The sequence below is a fragment of the Bombina bombina genome, chromosome 5 (genome assembly GCF_027579735.1).
Source record: "Bombina bombina isolate aBomBom1 chromosome 5, aBomBom1.pri, whole genome shotgun sequence".
Classification (NCBI taxonomy): domain Eukaryota; kingdom Metazoa; phylum Chordata; class Amphibia; order Anura; family Bombinatoridae; genus Bombina; species Bombina bombina.
The window spans coordinates 108,185,681-108,209,305 of NC_069503.1; the positions used below are offsets into that span (position 1 = coordinate 108,185,681).

The window sequence follows — 23,625 nt, forward strand, 5'->3', positions numbered from 1 at the left end:
TACTCTTCCCCGGGTCAGGGGTCGGTGTCTCCAAATCCCTACCACTGCCCCGAGGGTCTGGGTCCTGAGAACATGTACACCGGATCATGACACAAATAGATTGTCTACTTCTGAGCTTATATTGTAAATTTCTGGAAATATTAATATTTAAGGGGCAACTGTAACAACCACAGAGTTAACTGTAGTAAAAGCTTGTGCTGAATTAATAGCACATATGTAATAACCTAAACAGCTGATCTGTATTACATGAACTGTTATGTGTGCGTTTAATTAGAACATTCGTACAGTTAATCAGAACCATTATTTATTATTATCTGACTAAACCATTTAATATACTTTTTACAGACATGGCCAGAGCACTGAGAGATATCAGGTATTGATGTAACTGGAGTGAATAAGGGAACCTTCTTCCTGAGCACAGACATTGGAGCCTGTTATCAGCATGAACTCATATGTGTTAGGTGAGTAAAATAGATATTATGCTGACTTTAGTTACTTGGAAAATAGAATAGATCACTCATTAAACAAATATAAATGATTATATTTAAATCTGCATCTTTTAAGAACATTTGTGTCAACACCTGCTCTCAGAACACCTGCAACTCTACCTTCTCCTGCCCTGGCCCAGCGCATGGAACTCCTATAACTACACTTTAACCTACCTTGTTCCCATGTGTGGAATACCCACAACTCCACTAGTGAGTGTTCCCCACCCAGAACCGCCACTGATTTGTGTGCTTAATTTAAAGGGACAGTACACTGTAAAATAGTTCTTATGTTAATGTATTTTCAAGGACTTGTTATACCAGCTGCTCTATATAAAATGTATGAGAAATTGCATTTTCAGGTTTATTTGTGTATATGAAGTAGCTGGTTTAGTGCTTTTAAACCACAGCCTATAACAATGGGTTGTGCTTGGAGGTAATATCAGATCTCATTATGTTATCACTTTGTGTACACACACTTGCCTCCTTATCTTATATTTTCTTCCTAATGGGAAAGAGTCTACAGCCACATTCATTACTTGAGGGAAATAAGAACCTGGCCACCAGGAGGAGGCAAAGACACCCCAGCCAAAGGCCCAAATACTCCTCCCACTTCCCTCATCCCCCAGTCATTATTTGCCTTTCGTCCCAGGAGGTTAACAGGGAAGTGTCAACCTCCTGGGACAAAAGCCCCTCCTATGGGGGGATTTTGTGAATGGGGGGTTTCTTTAATCATGTTTCTTATGTGATTCAACCTGCCTTGTGTAGTGGGTATTGGATCTGGGGCTGAGACATCTAGAGTTTCAAAGTTAAAGAATTGCTTTAAGATTTTCAGTGGGGCCTTGTTGCCGCCTTTTAGGGCACGCTTTTTTGGACTTTACGGTTCAACTTGTGCCTGGGCGTCATTATGCTTGGTTTTTACACTTCTGCATTCCTGACCGTGTGGCAATGAAGAAAGTCTACTTCACTGGGGTCTTGTCAATGGAAGTGGTAAATGCCCCAGCCATTGTGGGTATCAGGTGCTGTTAGTTTTTCTTCCATGTAATTGGCAAGAGTCCATGAGCTAGTGACGTATGGGATATACAATCCTACCAGGAGGGGCAAAGTTTCCCAAACCTCAAAATGCCTTTAAATACACCCTTCACCACACCCACAATTCAGTTTTACAAACTTTGCCTCCTATGGAGGTGGTGAAGTAAGCTTGTGCTAAGATTTCTAGGTTGATATGCGCTTCTCAGCATTTTGAAGCCCGATTCCTCTCAGAGTACAGTGAATGTCAGAGGAATGTGAAGGGAGTATCAACTATTGAATGCAATGGTTTTCCTCACGGGAGATCTATTTCATAGGTTCTCTGTTATCGGTCATAGAGATTCATCTCCTACCTCCCATTTCAGACCGATGATATAGTCTCATATTCCATTACCTCTACTGATAACCGTTTCAGTACTGGTTTGGCTATCTGCTATATGTGGATGGGTGTCTTTTGGTAAGTATGTTTTCATTACTTAAGACACTCTCAGCTATGGTTTGGCACTTTATGTATTAATATAAAAATCTCAATATATGTTATGTATTGTACTTATATTTGCCATGAGTCAGATTTATGTATATTTCCTTTTGCAGACTAACAGTTTCATATTTGGGAAAAAAGAAAAACATATTTAGGAAAATGTTTCTTACCTGGGGTTTAGTCTTTTTTTTTTTTCAAATTGACTGCTTTTTCATTTTAAAATTTGCGGGCAAAATTAGGCTCGCGAGGGCGCAAAATGCCAAAGTTTATTGCGTCATTCTTGGCGCAATAATTTTTTTGGCGCAAAGGTACGTCCGATGATGCAAATTCATCATTTCGGTGTCTTAGTTGACGCCGAGTTCCTTGCACAAGTTTACGTTTTCAATGACGCGAGTAATTTACGGATTTTGTTAGCGCCAAAAACTTTTTCAGTTTACGTTGTGCATCATACTTGGTGCCAAATAATTTCATTATTTAAAACCCCTTTCCTTTATGCCTCTTGCCCTTTTCTATATTGCCCTTTTCTATGTCAGAGGGCTATGCTGTTTGCATTTTTTTCCCATTCCTGAAACTGCCATATAAGGAAATTGATAATTTTGCTTTATATGTTGTTTTTTCTATTACATTTGCAAGATGTCTCAATCTGATCCTGTCTCAGAAACCACTGTTAGAAACCTGCTGCCTGATGACAGTTCTACTAAAGCTAAGTGCATTTGTTGTAAGATTGAGGAGATTATATCCCCAGCTGTGGTATATAATAGTTGTCATGATAAACTTTTACATGCAGAGAATGTGTCCATCAGTACTAGTACAATGCCTGTGATCCTTCAACATCTAATGTACATGATATACCTGTGAATATAAAATATTTTATTGCTGATGCGATTCAGAAGGCTCTGTCTGCCATCCCGCCTTTTAATAAACATAAAAGGTTTTTAAAACTTCTCATAAAGTTGATGAAATTGTTAATGACCGATAACATACTGAATTATCCTCCTCTGATGAGGGTCTATCTGATTCATAAGATCCTTCCTCAGATATTGACATTGACAAATCTACTTATTTATTTAAAATGGAGTATATTCGTTCTTTGTTAAGAGGTATTGATTACTTTGGATATTGAGGAAACTAGTCCTCTTGATATTAAAACTAGTAAACATTTAAATTCTGTTTATAAACCTCCTGTGGTTACTCCAGAGGTTTTTCCAGTTCCTGATGCTATTTCTGATATGATTTTTAAGGAATGGAATAGGCCGGGTACTTCTTTTATTCATTCTTCAAGGTTTAAAAAATTGTATACTTTGCCAGCAGTTAGATTGGAGTTTTGGGAAAAGATCCCCAAAGTTGATGGGGCTATTTCTACTCTTACTAAACATACTACTATTCCTATGGAAGATAGTACTTCTTTTAAAGACCCTATAGATAGGAAACTTGAATCTTATCTAAGAAAAGCTTATTTATATTCTGGCTATCTTCTTAGGCCTGCCATTTCTATGGCTGATGTTCCAGCTGCATCAACTTTTTGGTTGGAAAGTTTAGCGCAACAGGAAATGGATCCTGATTAGTCTAGAATTGTTCGCTTGCTTCAACATGCTAATCATTTTATCTGTGATGCCATTTTTGATATCTTCGAAATTGATGTTAAATCTATGTCTTTAGCTATTTTAGCTAGAAGGGCTTTGTGGCTCAAATATTGGAATGCTGACATGATATCTAGGTCTAGATTACTTTCTCTTTCTTTCCAAGGTAATAAGTTATTTGGTTCTCAGTTGGATTCAATTATTTCAACTGTCAATGGGGGGGAGGGAGTTTTTTTTTGCCTCAGGGTAAAAGACCTAAGGGTAAATCTAAAGCATCTAACCATTTTCGTTCCTTTCGACAAAATAAGTCAGCCCCCAAGTCTGCATGAAGGTGCTGCCCTCATTCCAGCTCAGCTGTTAGGGGGCAGATTAAGATTCTTCCAAGGCATTTGGGCAGTTTCTGTCCAAAATCAATGGATTCAGAGTATTGTCTCTCAAGGATACCAAATAGGATTTAGAATAAGACCTCCTGTGAAAAGATTTTTTCTCTCACGCATTCCAGTAAATCCAGTAAAGGCCCAGGCTTTTCTGAAGTGTGTTTCAGATCTGGAGCTTCAGGGGTAATCATACTAGTTCTGTTTCAGGAACGGGGTCTGGGATTTTATTCAAATCTATTCATTGTTCCAAAGAAAGAAAATTCATTCAGGTCAGTTCTGAATCTGAAAATTTTGAATTGTTATGTAAGAGTGCCAACTTTCAAAATGGTGACTATAAGGACTATTCTGCCTTTTGTTCTTTTGTAATCAGAGAACAGGGTATTGGGGTGTTTCCTTATTTGGATGATATTTTGGTACTAGCTCAGTCTTTACATTCTGCAGAATCTCACACGAATCAGCTAGTGTTGTTTCTTCAAAGACATGCTTGGAGTATCAATTTACCAAAAAGTTCTTTGATTCCTCAGACAAGGGTCACCTTTTTAGATTTCCAGATAGATTCAGTGTCTATGACTCTGTCTCTAACAGACAAGAGACGGTTAAAATTGGTTTCAGCTTGTCGGAACCTTCAGTCTCAATATTTCCCTTTAGTGGCTATGTGCATGGAAGTTTTAAGTCTCATGACTGCAGCATCGGATGCGATCCCCTGTGCTCGTTTTCATATGAGACTTCTCCAGCTTTGTTGAACCAATGGTGCAGGGATTATACAAAGATATCCCAATGTTCAACTCTCTCTGACTTGGTGGTTAGATCACCATCGTATAGTTCAAAGGGCCTCTCTTGTTCGTCCAACCTGGACTGTGATCAAAACAGATGCAAGTCTTTCAGGTTGGGGAGCTGTCTGGGGATCTCTGACAGCACAAGAGGTTTGGAAATCTCATGAGGCGAGGTTACCAATCAATATGTTAGAACTCCATGCTATTCTCCGGGCTCTTCAGGTTTGGCCTCTGTTGAAGAGAGAACCGTTCATTTGCTTTCAGACAGACAATATCACAACTGTGGCATATGTCAATCATCAGGGTGGGACTCACAGTCCCCAAGCTATGAAAGAAGTATCTCGGATACTTGCTTGGGCAGAATCCAGCTCCTGTCTAATTTCTGCGGTTCATATCCCAGGTTTAGACAATTGGGAAGCGGATTATCTCAGCCGTGTTCGCTCCATCCAGATGTGTTTTCTCAGATTGTTCAGATATGGGGTCTTCCAGAAATAGATCTGATGGCTTCCCATCTAAACAAGAAACCTCCCAGGTACCTATCCAGGTCCATGGATCCTGGAACAATAGTTTGTGTTGCTGGTAGCTCCAGCATGGCCTCACAGGTTTTGGTATGCGGATCTTGTTCGGATGTCCAATTGCCAACCTTGGCCACTTCCATTAAGGCCAGACCTTCTGTCTCAAGGTCGGTAATCAGGATCTCAATTCATTGAATTTGAAGGTATGGGAATTTAATGCCTAGTGCTTAGTCATAGAGGTTTCTCTCACTCAGAGTTTATTACTATGTTACAGGCTCGTAAATCTGTTTCTAGGAAGATTTATTATCAAGTTTGGAAGACTTATATTTCATGGTGTTCTCATAAATTTTCCTGGCATTCTTTTAGAATTCCTAGAATTTTTCAGTTTCTTCAGGATGGTTTAGATAAGGGTTTGTCTGCAAGTTCCTTGAAGGGATAAATCTCTGCTCTTTCTGTTCTATTTCACAGAAAGATTGCTAAGCTTCCTGATATTCACTGCTTTGTACAGACTTTGGTCTGTATCAAGCCTGTCATTAATCAATTTCTCCTCCTTGGAGTCTTAATTTGGTTTTGAAGACTTTACAGGCTCCTTCGTTTCAGCCTATGCATTCTTTGGACATTAAACTACTTTCTTGGAAAGTATTGTTCCTTTTGGTCATCTCTTCTGCTAGCAGAGTTTCAGAATTATCTGCTCTTTCTTGTGAATCTCCTTTTTCTAATTTTTCATCAGGATAAGGCAGTTTTGCGGACTTCATTTAAATTTGTACCTAAGGTTGTGCATTCTAGCAACATTAATAGAGAAATTGTTGTCCCTTCTTTGTGTCATAATCCTAAGAATTCTTTGGAAAGGTCCTTGCATTCTTTGGATGTTGTAAGAGCTTTGAAATATTATGTTGAAGCTACTAAAGATTTCAGGAAGACTTCTAGTCTATAAGTTATTTTTTCTGGTCCTAGGAAAGGTCAGAAAGCTTCTGCCATTTCCTTGGCATCTTGGTTAAAGATTTTGAATCATCAGGCTTATTTAGAGTCGGGTCCGGCCCCGCCACAGAGAATTACAGCTCATTCTAGTAGATCAGTCTCCACTTTATGGGCTTTTAAGAATGAAGCTTCAGTTGATCAGATTTGCCACTTGGTCTTCTTTGCATACATTTACTAAATTCTACCGTTTTGATGTATTTGCTTCCTCGGAAGCAGTTTTTGGTAGAAAAGTTCTTCAGGCAGCTGTTTCAGTTTGATTACTCTGCTTATGTTTAAGCTTATTTCTTTTTTCATTATGAGAATAAACTTATGTTTTGGGTTGTGGATTAATTTTTTTTCAGCTGAAAATTGCTGTTATTTTATCCCTCCCTCTCTAGTGGCTCTTCTGTGGAGTTCCACATCTTGGGTATTGCTAAACCATACATCGCTAGCTCATGAACTCTTGCCAATTACATGAAAGAAAACACAATTTATGTAAGAACTTACCTAATAAATTAATTTCTTTCATATTGGCTAGAGTCCATGAGGCCCACCCTTTATATGGTGGTTATGATTTTTTGTATAAAGCCCAATTATTTCCAAATTACTTTTGTTGAATTGTGGGTGTGGTGAAGGGTGTATTTATAGCCATTTTGAGGTTTGGGAAACTTTGCCCCTCCTGGTAGGATTGTATATCCCATACGTCACTAGCTCATGGACTCTTGCCAATATGAAAGAAATGAATTTATCAGGTAAATTCTTACATAAATTGTGTTTTTATATAGTCCTTTTTTCTTTTTGATAGTCTTTTCAGCCATGGAGGATTCTGATGCTGAGACTAATGTAATTTCTGATTCTTTTTCTTGTGAGGAATGTACTTCGGTCCGGTTGATGCAAGTCATCCGGTCATGTCTCTTGTGCCTTCTTAGAGCGCCTGGTTCCTCAGGCTCGGGAACCATTGGCCTGCTGAGCTATCAGCCTCTGGGGGCTCTGTCCTTCAAGCGGCGACTTCCCAACCGCACCCTTATACTACATTTGCGGGTAACCCTAATGTTAATTTTCCCTCCGGACAGAGTGGATTTCCCCCCCCCCCCTGGAGATTGCAGTACATTTCCGTTTTTAATATATTGATGGCGATTGTTCGCCTGCATGACTCAGAAGTTTATTCGTGGTTGTGTTCTTGACCGATTATCCTGGGTAACTAGACCTTGGGTGGGCCTATACAGTTTCCCATGTTGTGCCTTTTGTTATAGGATTGCACGGCTGCGTGCCCTACTAAGTCATCTTTCGAGTTGTTGGGGGATCCTCTCCTTTATCAGCAGGGGAATTCTCAGTCCTCGATGGTACTTCTAACTAAACTAGTGGGGATGATGTAATCTCCTGTCGGTCTATCGTGATCTTTCCCAGATTTTTGTCTTGAAAGTTCTGGGTTTTATTTGGCGGGTCCTATGGAGGCCTGTTTCTTTCTGGGCGGATACCTATGGGTTGCCTTATATTTCTTTTCATCTGGTTAGGATATATTTAATTTGATTATCTGTTTTCCTTTGGGAATTTCTTGGATTTATTTATCTAGTTACTTCCATGGAGGTTGTTTACGGACTCGTTGGTCCAGAGTTTACTGTGCATCTTGTCAGTTTGTCAGTGGTGCTGACACATGTTGCGCCTGGCTGGTCCGGCGGGACCTTGAGTGTTCACTTGTTCTTTTCTTTTTTCTTTGTTTGTTTTCACAAACTACGCTATACATCTACATCGCGGACTTTTGGGTCCAGATGGCAGGAGAGATTGGGTTAGTCCATATCAGTCTGCATTCCGATGACCAGGTTGGTGGAGTTCCGCCGCGTCACTCTCGTGCTACCATTCTAGGGGGGCGGGGCCTTCTCCGCTATGTGCGGTTTGGGGCTTTTTGCTGCCCTTTGGGTGGTTTAGCCTTCTAGGGTATCTTAGGTCTGTTCTGAAGGTCCTTCTTGGGTCTCTTGGAACAGTTTGTGCCACTGTTTTTTCGTGATCCGGTTTTCATGGAGATCCGGCAGCTAGTGCTGACATGGTTCTGGTCATCTTTTGACCTTTTTCAGCGCCCTCTAGCTTCTTCCGGCTACATGGGGTCCCTGTTGAAGTGCTCTCGGGGCCCTCTGTGGGGTTTGGATTCCTCTGGGTAATCTCTCTGTTGGGGGGATGTTCGCCTAGGGGCTTGTTTGTCTTGCTGGTCCATCTTTTCTGGCACCCTTGGTCCCTTTTGTGGTCTGGGGCGGACACCTTGGTTCCCTCCTGCTGGGTAGCTGGGCACAGGGGTTTCCTCTTTGGCCTTGCTTTCACTGTTTGCGCTAGGGCGTTTTTTTTTTTTTTTTTTGCCATCTGGTTGGGCTTTTGTGAGCCTCGTGAGCTGACCTATTGTCTTCTGGAAGACCTGGTTCTGGTTCTTTTCTCTTCTGCCTTGCTTTCTTCCCTCTGGGAGTTATCATTCAGGGTCCCCTAGTTGGTTAGGGGTTGTGCGGCTGGGATCTGCTCTGAGAGATGGTGTCTTTCGAGTTCTGTTGGCTTGGTTGCATCTGCTCTCTAGCCAGGCCTTGGGGCTGTCTGTTAATTTAGTGTCCTTGGGGCCTTTTTTCTTACATTATATTTGTTCCCTGTTTTTGGACAAAGCAGGAATTTTTATTTATGGGATTGCGGTTCAGGTCTGGTGCCCTCAGATTGGGCCGCCTCTAACTCTCATGTTTTGGCATTCAGTGTCCTCTTTGGATTGGGTATAGTTTTCCCACAAGTATTGAATGCGGCTGGGGACGCTTTCCTATTAGGAAGAAAAACATAAATTATGCTTACCTGATAATTTCATTTTCTTCTGTGGGAAAGAGTCCACAGCCCCCCATTCGGTTTTTTTTTAGGCATTCTGTGTATAGTTTTCTGGCACCTTTTAACCCTGATATTTCTTCCATTGTTCCTTGTTCCTCGGCAGAATGACTGGGGGATGAGGGAAGTAAGAGGAGTATTTGGGCCTTTTGCTGGGGTGTCTTTGCCTCCTCCTGGTGGCCAGGTTCTTATTTGCCACAAGTAATGAATGTGGCTGTAGACTCTTTCCCATGGAAGAAAATGAAATTATCAGGTAAGCTTAATTTATGTTTTGTCTGGAAAACTAAAGCTCAATACATAGAGAGAATAATGGAAAATTATAATTGTATTACTTAACTATCCTGCACCCCACTGGCAGTGTAATTTCTTCTACTGGTTGTGTTTACATAAGCTATTCAATAGCTGAGACTCCAGTATCAAAACTTTCAGTAGGTTGGGAAACCACAAGCTAAATCAGCTATTTCAAAGGCCAAAATGGCAGTAAAGGAGCTACTTGTGAACAATTTAATACACTCCAGCAGGTAAAATGGATCATTGGGAACAATTTAACAGTGAGTTTTATTAAAAGTAATATTTTATTTGGCTGATTATATAAATAGAACAACTATAACAGCAAGCTAAGAAGCATCCTAAGATCACTGCTCCTTAGCCTTTCAAAATATCTCATACTAATTATTAGTCTGTGATGATTAAGCCATCATATTTTCACCCAATTTGTTTAGTATGAGCAAGGCAGGGCTGTATGTGCATGTGCTTGTGCAATGTTAAATGAGAATGGTGAATGGTGGATGCCACCTCTCTTGATGAGAATACAGGTGTACTTGCTCCCTGGCTAAGAAAATTATCCACACGCATATTTTTTAATGGGGACCTATAACCTGTTTTAATCAGTAACCCGTGTTTTATTTTTTTATGATGAAGAAATATTAGCATTATTTGTCTTCTGTTGTTTGAATTTTTGATTTACAGGTTAATCAATTTAAAAATTAACACAAAACAGAAGACATTTTATGGAGTGTAAATAAATATGATTTTTGAAAAAGATGAATTCCATTATAAAGAATAAACTTTTACTTTCTTTATTCCTTTTCTTTTTATGTAGACAAACACTTGAATAGTTCATATCCATCCTTCACAACAGGAAGCATCAGAATGATAACAAAAATGCCAAAAGACTTAGACACCAATGACTATTCACCAACATTGGGGAACTCACATCAGATATTTGTTGAATTGGCAGGAACTGGACAGCAGTCTTTATGTACAGAGAGTAATTTAATCATCAAACAAGAGGACAACATTTATGCCTTATCTAGTGAAATGATTATCCCAGAGGATAAACCACACACATTTACTGGGTTTTCAAAACATTTAAAAGAAGGGACACTTCTTAAGTCTAGCCAAATGATTCATACAAATAGGAAACCATTCAAATGTACAGAATGTGAGGAAAGCTTCACATGTAATTTGCATCTCCTTCAACATCACACAGTTGTGAAACCTCACACATGTACAGAATGTGGGGGATGTTTTACTTCCAAGGGAAACCTCATATCTCATAAAAATTCCCACACAGAACAAAAACCTTTCACATGTAAAGAGTGTGGCAAATGTTTCATACTAAGGACAAGCCTTATACCTCATGAAAGGACCCACGAAGGGGAGAAACCATTCATATGTACTGAGTGTGGGAAACATTTTAGATTTAAGTCTGAGCTGAAATCTCATGAAATAATTCACACAGGACAAAAACCTCTCACATATACAGAGTGTGAAAAAATATGTACACACAAGAGTAATATAAAATCTCATGAAAGGAGTCACACAGGGGCAAAGCCTTTCACATGTACAGTGTGTAGAAAAAGTTTTCCACATAGGAGTAGTCTGAAAACTCATGAAAGAAGTCACACCGGAGAAAAGCCTTTCACATGTACAAAGTGTGGAAAATGTTTTACACTAATAAATAGTCTGAAAACTCATGAAAGGATTCACACAGGAGAAAAGCCTTTCACATGTACAGAGTGTGGGAAAAGTTTTACACAAATAAGTCATCTGAATACTCATGAAAGAAGTCACACAGGAGAAAAGCCTTTCACATGTACAGAGTGTGGAAAAAGTTTTGCACAAATAAGTCATCTGAATACTCATGAAATGATTCACACAGGAGCAAAGCCTTTCACATGTACAGAGTGTGGAAAAAGTTTTACACAAATAAAGAGTCTGAAAACTCATGAAAAGAGTCACACAGGGGGAAATCCTTTCACATGTACAGAGTGTGGAAAAGGTTTTGCACGAATAAGTCTTCTGAAAACTCATGAAAGAAGTCACACAGGAGAAAGGCCTTTCACATGTACAGAGTGTGGAAAAAGTTTTACACAAATAAGTCATTTGAATACTCATAAAAGGATTCACACAGGAGAAAAGCCTTTCACATGTATAGAGTGTGGAAAAAGTTTTACACAAATACATAGTCTGAAAACTCATGAAAGGATTCACACAGGAGAAAAGCCTTTCACATGTACAGAGTGTGGAAAACGTTTTACACAAATACATAGTCTGAAAACTCATGAAAGGATTCACACAGGGGAAAAACCTTTCACATGTATAGAGTGTGGAAAACGTTTTACACAAATAAATGGTCTGAAAACTCATGAAAGGAGTCACACAGGGGAAAAGCCTTTCACATGTATAGAGTGTGGAAAATGTTTTAGACTAATAAATAGTCTGAAAACTCATGAAAGGAGTCACACAGGAGAAAAGCCTTTCACATGTACAGAGTGTGGAAAAAGTTTTACACAAATAAGTCATCTGAATACTCATGAAAGGATTCACACAGGAGAAAATCCTTTCAAATGTACAGAGTGTGGAAAAAGTTTTACACAAATAAATAGTCTGAAAACTCATGAAAAGAGTCACACAGGGGAAAATCCTTTCACATGTACAGAGTGTGGAAAAAGTTTTGCACGAATAAGTCATCTGAAAACTCATGAAATGATTCACACAGGAGAAAAGCCTTTCACATGTACAGAGTGTGGAAAAAGTTTTACACAAATAAATAATCTGAAAACTCATGAAAAGAGTCACACAGGGGGAAATCCTTTCACATGTACAGAGTGTGGAAAAAGTTTTGCACGAATAAGTCTTCTGAAAACTCATGAAAGAAGTCACACAGGAGAAAGGCCTTTCACATGTACAGAGTGTGGAAAAAGTTTTACACAAATAAGTCATCTGAATACTCATAAAAGGATTCACACAGGAGAAAAGCCTTTCACATGTGCAGAGTGTGGAAAAAGTTTTACACAAAAGGTTGAACTGAAAAAGCATGAAAGGAGTCACACAGGAGAAAAACCTTTCACATGTTTATAAAGTAGAAAAAGGTATACCGTGCCAGTCAGGTATCACAAAACACAAAATATTTACTCACAAAATAAACTTTATATGCACTGTGTGGAAACCTTTTAAAAGTTATCATAAAGATGATAAACTCTCTAAATAGCATAGTCAAAAAAGAATGGCATTGTAAATAATACTTACTAACTCCCAGTTATAAAAGCTCCAGATTGGAAGTGCTGTCCTTTGTTCCTCTATATATGTGCACCTCACTTTCTCTCATATCAATGTGATAGAATCCAAACACCACACAGTAATATACAAATATGTGCTCATACTGACCAGTTTACACAAACATTCAACACCAAAGCACCCCGAGTGTTATTTATTAATATGCCAGTGTTAAAAGTTGTATGTTTTATTTACATAGGGGAGAAAAATATTACATTTATATAATAAAGGGGTCTTTATATGAATAGAGTGCTAGAAAATTATATAAACAAGAAAATCAGCCTTTAATAATTTATGTGCAGTCTCCTATAGTAAGAAACAAAAGAAGAGGCGCCTCATAGTGTAATATGTCCAATTCAAATTTAGATTAGGGTCAGGTATTATTGCACTCACTTGTGGTAAAGCACTAATGTGCTAGTCAAGTGTGCCGGGATCTCAGAGCCTTTCGGCTGGCTCCTTGCCAGAGCTAGTAGCAATGTCCTTGAACTGGAAAGTAACTCTGTTCTAACTCACACAGCTAAACTCTCACTGAAGGTTAAATCCACAAGAGGAAGAGGGTGTGACTCTACAACTCAAAAGCCGATTCCACTAGTTTGCACATAACCCACCAGAGCACAATGTGGTACGCTATCCTAGTGGCAGCTGGGTAGATTAAATGAACAGTGAGTGGTCAAAAGTTAAAACATTTATTAAAAACTTGCACAGCAATGCTGTTTTATCAGTCTGTATTAACAATATAAAACAGACACTTCAAAGATTCACAGTCCCCTGGCAAACAGTCAAGCGTTTTAAACAATAACCCCCACACCAATGACTCACTCTGAGTCCCACATGTTGCGGCTAGTGTGAGGATGTTAAAAATATAGTAGAACCCAAACAGTCAGTATAAACATAACTGAGGCTTACTCGTGTAGTCTTGAAAGCCGAGATTCAGAAGAGTCGTGTTCTGAAAATACTCACATACACTTTATTACGGTATCCATAAAAGTTTCACAAGGCACAGCAGTATACAAACAGCTGACGCGTTTCCTGCCTCAAGGGCACTTCATCAGAGCTAAAGATCAGGTGTGTGAGCAGGTAATAAATTGCAAAAGGAGTCGTCCGTTTGGACCAATCAAAGTACTAGCTGTCCGGTACCACACATATAACCTTAAAGGAGAACCTCCAATTTGCAATTTACCAATAATTATACATTAAAGCTTACTTTATAACATAACTTCTGACACTCTGTTAAAAATACAATATTAAAAGAAAAATATGCATAATGATCTACCTTGCAAAAATTGGGAAGGTTGGGTACAGAATGTTGATTCGCCTACGGTGAAAAAAAATCCATATTTAGTCGTTATATATGAGTAAAATAATGCATAGATAAATACCAAACCTCAAAATTAAAATGTGTTTAAATACTTAGATTTTTTATATTATTATTTCGATATTATTATTACTCCAGGGTCAAATGTGTTCTGGGAAAGCCTTCCCAAAGGATCCCCTGCATAGTTTAATTCGTATAAAAGATAAGTGCACTGCAATGTCCCAATTGCAAGAATTAGATGAAAGGCAAGAGACCTCCAATACACATTCATAACCCATATAAATACTTATACCATGTTTTAGAAAAAATTAACATCTTTAAGAGAGATTTCTAGACATAAACTGTAGTACTACCAAGAAATCCTTAATTTCGATCAATAAACAAGTTAACATCACTAATCTTATTAATTTCCAAATGGACAACTCCTTTTGAAATTTATTACCCCCTGACACACTTGATCTTTAGCTCTGCTGAGGTGCCCTTGGGGCAGGAAACGCATCAGCTGTTTGTCTACTAGCTGTGTCCTGTAAAACTTTTATGGATACCGTAATAAAGTGTATGTTTTAAATCCAATATTCTCTCCTGATTCCATTGACTCTGGAGTGGCAACATTGTTGCTATTTTTTGATTATTTGCTTTCCTAGGGGCAGAGTGGAGAGCCCCAACTGCTCCAGCGTCAGGGTCTTTGCCAACATCACAGGAACCGGCATGGGAGTGAGACTACACCCCATGTGTGCAAGTGCTGCACAGCAGCCAGAATGTACTATTGCAGTTGGATTAGCGGAGAGTAGTTTCAGAACACATACATATGAAAAAATGTCCAGCCTTCCACAGGGAATACCCAGAATTTATGAATGACTGGAATGAATCACTTTTGCAATGCTCTCAGATTCTCATGTCGAAACTTGTAAAGTTTAAAAAAGAACAAAGGGGAAAAAAAATCTGATTGGAAATTAAACAAATTGAGTTACAACTTGAAGAGTACAAAGATGATGAAAAATTAATTCATTTCCAGCAACAGCTTGATAAGACCCTAGAAAAAATGGATAACGAGTTATCTGACATTTAAGTTCAAGAAATATGTAAATATATATATTTTGTAAAGATTATGAACTAGGAGTAGTTTATAATTGGAATACAGATAAACAGAGAATGGGTAGCAAACAAGGGAAAAAGGATAATAAGAACAAGAAAGACAACAAAAAGTTACTTTCTTTAGTTTTGAATGCTCTACCTCTGCTAATGAATCTGAACCTGATTTTCCAGTTACTCCAGCCATCTGGATTACTTCTACACCAAATAGGTTTCAAGACCGCTCTGAAATTGAGATGGGAGCAAGACCAAAAACCGGGGGAGGCAACAAGGAAAAAGACAGAGAGAAGGAAGAAGAGATACAAGTAGTGGGCCCAAGTGCACCAGTGATACAAGCACCCAGATACCCCAGTCACAGTGCACTATGGAAAAAGAAGATAACAATCAATTTATCCTCTATTAGTTTAAGTGACTTTGACAAATCAGTTCTTTCTAAAGACTTGGGATTTTCCCCTTCGAAAGACTTTAAATTGTTTGGTACTTTTCTAGATATTAACAAGTTTGTTAGAAAAATTACCTTGAAAAAAACATTTTAGAGATCTCAATAAGCCTGTGGAAAGAACTCACCTTGCAGTGATCATAGTTTCACACTATATATGGAATTATGTAATATTGTGTCTTTATGCCCACTGCAAAGTGACTGATTTTATTTTTATTTTTATTATATTTATTTAATGATTGGACACCAAAATAATTTTTTTTACAATACATCGATGTCTATATACAATGAATATCACAAAAACAAAATTAAATCAATTCTCGAACCTTGTTGGTATAGAAGTATACAAAACATCCTAAATTCATTTCCTTGGTGTCCCCTTTTGTCCAAAAAAATACCTAAACACAACCTACATAATACGCCTGTGAAAATCAATTAGAACTAGACAAAACAATAAAGAGAAGAAGAACGGAAGAAAAAAAAAAAAAAAGGAAATTTTCCTTCCTCACCTCCGCCCCCCCCCTCTCCCCCATTATTGGGTTGGACCCAGTTCAAACTCTATTGTCCTGTCTACTGTCAATCCAAAAAGATGGGAATATGCCTAATAGAACTAGTTCCGCAAAACTGACTGAAGAAAGAAATGGAGAGAGAATTTGTTTTTGTATGGGAGAGGGATAGGACTTAATGAACGGGGCCCATGATGAAAGGAAACTTCTGACTCTCTTTTCTGTAGCATCCAGCATATGATAAGATTAAAAAACCATCTGTTCTTGTATAACCTTTACCACCTCATTAAACCCCAGGATTCTACTTGATATCCAGTATTTTAAAATAAGGTGCCTAATTGCCAAGATTATAGTATTGACAATATAAATCCAGGGGTGGTCCCCTGTATTTGATACTAACTTTAGAAATATAACATCTTGCAATTTTAAAGAGACTGATGTTTTAAGATGAGAATTGAACCAGTAAGTAACTTTTGACCATAATTGATTAATTTTTGGGCAGAACCAAAACACGTGGAGAAGATCGGTGCTTGAGTGCGCACATTTAGGACAATTACCTGATCTAGTGGGATAGAATTTGGCGATTTTCTGAGGGGGCATATAGTAATTGTTGATAAACTTAACGTGTGATTCTCTCCAGCCCACAGAAACCTTACTTTTCTTTAGCATAGAGAAACTCTTTTCAATGGTCTCAGAATCTGTCACTATTCCCCGCTGTGACCAAAAGTCACACAGTTTGTCTATCAGCACTTGACTTTGTTTTGACAACATAATGTCATAAATCAAAGAGATTGAAGTGGTTTTTCTGGCAAACTTCTGTATAATTATTTTAACCTCTGACCAAGTTGCAGATAGAGGAAAGATCCAACCTTGCGAGGAAATAAAATGTTGAATCTGAAAAAACGCAAACAGGTTAGATCTTGGAAGATCAAGCACTTGAAAAAACGATTCCACATCTAAAATTTGATAATTGTCATCGAAGATCTGCCTTACTAAATTTAAACCCTTTTCATTCCATTTTTTAAAAACTTTCTGAGAAATTCCTGGAATAAATTGCGGGTTGCCCATTATGGGCAAGAGATCTGAGTAGAACGGATCTATGCCTAACATGATACAAAATTTGTGCCAAGCTTGCACTATGTTCTTAAATGAAATTAGGGAGAATACATTCGATGGTAGCTGTCGCAATTTACAATGAAGAATAGCTTTTAGGGCAAAAGGCTGTACTATGAAAGACTCTTCCTCAACTGATGTAACCCTGTTTGAATCCGCCATCCAATCAAAGGCAAATTTAACCAATGTTGCAATATTGTATAGCTTAATATCCGGAAGGGACATACCTCCGCTGGAGGATTTCTGTCTTAATTTTAGGAGAGCAATACGCGGTTTCTTTCCTCTCCATAAAAATTTGGAGATGTCACCATTTACTTTGCTAATGTCCTTATTTGGTATGAAGACAGGTAGATTTTGTAGTGGGTACAATAAACGGGGAAAAATGATAGTTTTGATTAGATTAACCCTCGCTGAAATAGCAAGGGGAAATGAAGCCCAAAGTTGTAAATCTTGTTTAATCTTCTGAAACACCGTGGTATAATTTGCCGAATACCATAGTTTGGGATTCTTATGTAATAATAACCCTAAGTATTTAATTACGTCCACCGTTTTAAATGGTAGTTCTACCCTCGGAGGAGCAACTTCCCCTACAAACATAAGTTCACTATTTTCAAGGTTAACTTTGTACCCTGAAAAAGAGCTAAACTCCTCAATCATACCTAATAATGTTGGTAAAGATCGATAGATGTTCTCCAAGAAGACTAAGATATCATCTGCGTATAACAGTACTTTAAGTCTATAAGGACCCAGCGGAATACCAGATAAGCTCTCCCTTAACCTGATTGCAAATGGTTCAAGTGCAATATTGAACAATAAAGGTGATAATGGGCACCCTTGTCTCGTGCCCTGTTGTAGAACCAAGGGTGGAGAGCAAGATCCATTTATTAAAAGATATGAGATGGGTTTTGCATAAATTTTATTGATGAATTGAACAAAATTCCCCTTAAACCCAAACTCATTCAATGATCTAAATAGATGTTCCCATATGATCGAGTCAAAAGCTTTGACTGCGTCTAAAGTGAGCACCGCTCTATCTGGGATCTCCCGCTTCACATCCTCCTGATTGATGTTCCAAGCATAGTCTAAGAAAGTGACAAGTTTACGAAAATTCTTTATGGGATTCCTTTGGGTCATAAACCCTGACTGATCAGGGTGTTCGAGATCCTGTAAGCCCCGAGATAATCTAGCCGCCAAAATGGCTGCTAATATTTTATAGTCGGTATTCAATACCGAGATTGGTCTATATGCTGCAGGATGCTCCGGGTCTTTGCCTTTTTTATAGATAAGAGAAATATTCGCAGATGAAAAATAAGATGAAATTGAATTATCTGAAACATAATATCTATTGTATAAATTCTCCAGTACATCTAGCAGTTCTTCTTTCATACATTTATAGAATTCCGCGGGGAACCCGTCTGGACCTGCTGCTTTATTTAACTTCAGTTGGTCAATAGCCTTGCTAATCTCACTAATAGTAATTGGCTCATTTAGTATGGCAAGATCTTCTGAGGGTAACTTTGGAGTCTTAACCTTAGCCCAAAAAGTTTCTTGGGTAGATCGATTTATATTAACCGCGGAATATAATTTTTGATAATAATTGAAGAACACCTGACCTATTTCCTGATTATCAATGTACCTGACCTCATTATATTTAACAGCAACTATAAATTCCTCTTTTTCCTATTTCTAGTGAGTCTCGCGAGATATTTGGCAGAACATCCATTATATCCTCTATAATGCCTATTAATTCTTAATTCTTCCTCCTGTGATCTTTGTTTCAGGAAAATATCCCTTTCCTTCCTATACTCTAAATATATACCTCAATTTACCCCCGAAGGAGCAATCTGTAAATTCCTATACGCATTCTTAACTTTATTGGATAATTGCGTCTCCCTTGTTTTAATTATCTTATCACGTCTCTTCAAATACGCTGGAATTTCCCCTTGCAAAACCGCTTTTAGTGTTTCCCAGAAAATTTCCACCTTGTTTCTGTAGCTGACATTAAGCCTACTGAAATCGAACCATCTTTGTCGAATCCAAGAACAAAATCTAGATTCCGTATATAGGTGCCTAGGGAATGAAAACACTGTCTTATTAGGATTCCTCTTTCCACATGGTGGAAGGGACAATGATATTATTGCATGATCCGAAATCAGGATCTGATGGATTTCAGACTCCAATTTCCAAATAGATACAGCCTCCGAGACCAAAAAAATGTCGATTCTCGAGAAGGTTCTGTGAGCTTTAGATTCACATGTATACTGCAATGTATCAGGATTTTGCACTCTCCAGATATCAACCAAATTTAATTTATAACAAAAATTTTTAAAATATTTGGCTTCTCTCTTATAAACTGACATATTTCTATTTGAAAATCGAGCTAATACTGGTTGCAAGGTCATATTGAAGCCCCCCCCCCAACACTAGATTCTCTGCTTTAAAAGGATATACCTTACCTTTAATTCTTTGCCAGAATTCCGAAGAAAATTTATTAGGGGCATAGATATTAAAAACTATGAATTTGGTATTTTTGATACTGATTTGGAGTATAATATATCTAGCAGCTGTGTCTATGTCTGAATTAATGATCTTGTATTCAAAATTTTTGTGAATTAAAATCGCCACTCCAGCTTTCTTGATAGACCCTGATGATGCAATTACTTCCCCTACCCACTTGATCTTAAGCTTGGTGGCTTCTAGCGCATTCAAGTGAGTCTCCTGTAAAAGGACTATATCAGGTTTGTGCTTCGCCAAGGTCTTTATAACTAGTTTACGTTTAGCTGGTGATGAGATCCCCCCAACATTCCATGATAAAATCTTAATACTTTCTAGTGTCATAACCTTTTCCTCTCTGTCCTCCTCCTTGCCTGTGGCCCTTTGTCATTTGTCAATAACATCCTAATCTGAGGAGAGGAGAAAGAAAGAAGGAAGAGAGAAAAAAAAAAAAAAAAGAGAAAAAGTAAAGTGAAAAAGAAAGGGCAACCGCCCTGTATATACATCGATTTAAACCATAAGAACCACCAACGTAAATAAAAATTATATAGCCAGCAAATTACCATTTATTCCTTTTATCCTTGCAATTTATCCAGCTAATACCTCCTAGTTTCAACTAATCTAGCCAGGTGGATTATCTGATGAGTTAAGTTCTAAGTCAGGACCTCCTTTGTACCTCTTAATAAAAGTTTTAGCTTCCTCTATCTGATTGAGGTTATGCCTTACACCCCCAACTTCCACTACAATTCTTGCTGGGTATAGCAACCATGCATTTAAACCTTTATTTATTAGTTGTGTGCAATATGGTGCCATCCCTTTCCTCCTAGAGGAAGTTTCTGCGGAGAAGTCCTGGAATATAAGGATCTTGCTATTACCAAAAATCATAGGGCCAGAACTTTTATAGCATTTCAATATTTCCACTTTGTCCTGGAATTTCAAATATTTACATATTACCATTCTGGGTCTAATCAACCCAGTCTCTGCAGCTCTCTTAGGCTCAATTCTGTGCGCCCTTTCAATTGTGAGCGGCAAAGAGTGGGCTGGTACGCCCAGAGCCTGCGGTAAGGTTAGTGATACAAACTTACTAATATCATCAAATTCAGGTATTTCTGGTAAACCAATGATCCTTATGTTATTGCGTCTGGAGCGATCTTCCAGATCCTCCAGACGCAATTGCATACTTTTGATCTTGGCATCCTGGCTGTGAACTAAACTCTCTTGATTGTTTACCTGGTCTTCTATAGCGGAGATTCTATTCTCAGCTTCCATCATCCTAGAGGAAAACTGTTTGACTTCTAATGACAATGTCGCTATCTCTGTTGCAATTGTCCCTAATTCTCTCTTAATTAACTCAAATTGGGGGGAAAAAAGGGCTGTGAGTTGTCCCACTAGGGCCTGTGTGTCAATGGCTGATGGATTTGTATCAGCTAATAAATCAATGCTGGTATCGGCCATTTTGGCCTTTTTATCCTTTGACTTCACAGGCATCTTTGGAGAGCCAGCTCTAGCCTGGGATACAAACTTATCCATACAGTGGATGAGAACCACAAGTGAAGGTGTATAAACCTCAAGAATAAATTCAAACGTGAAAACAAATATTACCAATGCCTTCCTGGCACACTAATCTCTCTTAAGGAGAGACGGTTAAACACACACCTAAAAAAAAACTGTTAAACAAAAAGGAAAGACACAAAACAGTGATAACAAGCTAACCAATCCTGCACAGTGATCAATTTGCTACGGTGTTTAAATTATAAGTGACTGTGAATAAAATAAAAAAAATAAAAAAATACTGGACAATGTCTTCTGTGTATACTTAAGGCAGTATCCCTGCCAAAATATGTGACTAGTGAATACTATGAGGATGAGTCTGATCCCACATAACAATGAGAAAAGAAAAGAAAAAAGAAAAAAAAGACTTAGAAACAATAATCTTCTCCCCTTTCACCTATTCCCTCCTTCCCTTCCTTCTCTTTGTGTTAATATTACCCACTGGGCGAAAGGTAATGAACAGAGAGAGCGATTAACTAACGATAATGATGTTTGCTCCTATTAAACAACTCCTTCAAGTTACATCTAAACTTGACCCAAGATATTTCAGGAGGGATACAATTTAACTTTGGCTGTCTTAATTTAGAAAAATTACTCTCACAATTAGTTGACTTGACATATAACTTATCCTTTAAGATACACTGAGTATATCAAGCTGAATTGCTAAGGGTTTTTCAACTGTAAACTATGATCATTTATCAAACAAGCAATAAGTCTCTACAGTCCTTCCAGTTGAACCAGTTCCTCTTAGATTTTACCGTCCTTTTTACCACTTGTTAATTTACAAGCCCAGACACTTTTACCCCAGGTAGTTGTAAGCAGCTGTAATATAGTTCCAACCCTTGGGGACCCTGTGTCATGTGAAACAAATAACCCAGTTCTCCAGGGCTAACACGATGGACCCAAACTATGAAGAATTAGCCGCTATAGCTGTAATGTCTCTTGATTTAGCTCAAGTAACTGTAGAAACTAGTCACAACTTGTTCAGAGAGTACAATACTGAATGAAAATGCCGAGTTACCAGGAACTCATCAGTAACATATATACTTGCGGTCTCCGTTTAGCCTTTGGTCTGTGAGCTTCACCCGTTTGCAAATAACGGCTTCCATCCAGCTGAAGCAGGCACGGATATGGGGTATTCTCCTTAAGCTTTTTAGGGAGTCTCCAGCACAGGACTTCTGTTTTCTCCGGTCCTTCAGGCTCGTCTGGTTGATCCTCAATGCTGCAGGCGAGGCGCGCAACGCCCGGATCCCTCCGCGCGTTAGCAGCACCTCCCTCCGCAGCGTGACCGGACCTCCTTGCAGCCCTCTGGAACCTCTGCACGCACTGGAGCTCCCGACAATACCCCTCTCCTCTTCAGCGATGCTACTCCTATGCAGGTACCCTTCGATATTGCTGATGTAGTTTAGCTGGGCAAACCGGCTTGAGAGTACTAAAAAGTTTTAGCCGGCTGTATGATTCTTTTCTTAGAACATGATCCTGTATTTGTAGTGTGAGCGGTGCCCCCGCTAGGCTCTATCGGCCAATATGGTTTCCACCTCCTGCTGGGACTGCGCCCTGCTGCAGCCCACTAACCCCCGAGCAATAGGGGTATGAGGCTATGAGAGGGAGCTTGTTCTTTGCTTGGCCGGTCTGCACGCCGACATGGAGCGAGCTGCTGTTCACTCCGCCCCCAACCGGAAACCTAGTTTCGACTCTGATTTTATAAGCAGAGTTAATAAACAGCCTATCTTGAAAAAAAGAAAAACTAGCCTATTCTATCATGTGAATGCACGTAATGATTTAATTGAAGTGTTCCATTCTATTGTCGAACAGGATCTTATATCTTTGTCTGATGATATTACTAGAAGTAAGAAAGTGACACACAACAATTCTAACAAGAAAGAGTTGATAGCATTAAATAATCTAAAAAGTAATCCAGATATTGTCTTTCTTAATTCAGACAAGGGAGGTTCCATTGTAATTCTACACAAGGAACAATATCTCACTGAAGCGTATAGACAACTAAATGACAGACACATATAGGAAGTTAACATTTAATCCCATCATAAAATTTAGAAAAGAGTTGAAACACCTTATTGACTTGGGGTTGGAAATATGATATTTTCTGCTAAGACCACTGAATATGTATTTGTAGAACATCCCAGAGCTCCAGTTTTCAAATTTTTGCCAAAGGTACACAAGTCTCTAGTCAATCCTCCAGGGAGACCAATCATTTCGGCTATTGGCTCCCTGGGGGAGAGACGGGGCCAATGGGTGGATGCACAACTCTAGCCTGTGGTGCAGTCCCTACTGGGCTTTATTAGAGACACCATTTTGGAAGCCATATTTTTTTTGTTGAACCATAACTATTTTATTTTTAAGGGTGAATTTTTTTTTTTACAGTTGAGAGGTATTGCGATGGGGGCAAAATTTGCCCCATCATATGCAAACTTGTACCTGGCAGAATTTGAAAGCTCTTTAATATTTGGTGAGTTAAAGGGACACTGAACCCAAATTTTTTCTATCGTGATT

At 38.6% G+C, this 23,625-nt stretch overlaps 1 protein-coding gene across 1 annotated transcript; it reads left to right on the forward strand.

Annotated features, from left to right (window-relative positions):
* Positions 1–344: 344 nt before the first annotated feature.
* LOC128659237 (oocyte zinc finger protein XlCOF6-like) lies at positions 345–12,607 on the forward strand. Its single transcript, XM_053712915.1, has 2 exons — positions 345–461; positions 10,144–12,607. The coding sequence occupies exons 1-2, from the start codon at positions 443–445 to the stop codon at positions 12,405–12,407; spliced, it is 2,283 nt and encodes a 760-aa protein (XP_053568890.1). The 5' UTR covers positions 345–442; the 3' UTR covers positions 12,408–12,607.
* Positions 12,608–23,625: the final 11,018 nt, after the last annotated feature.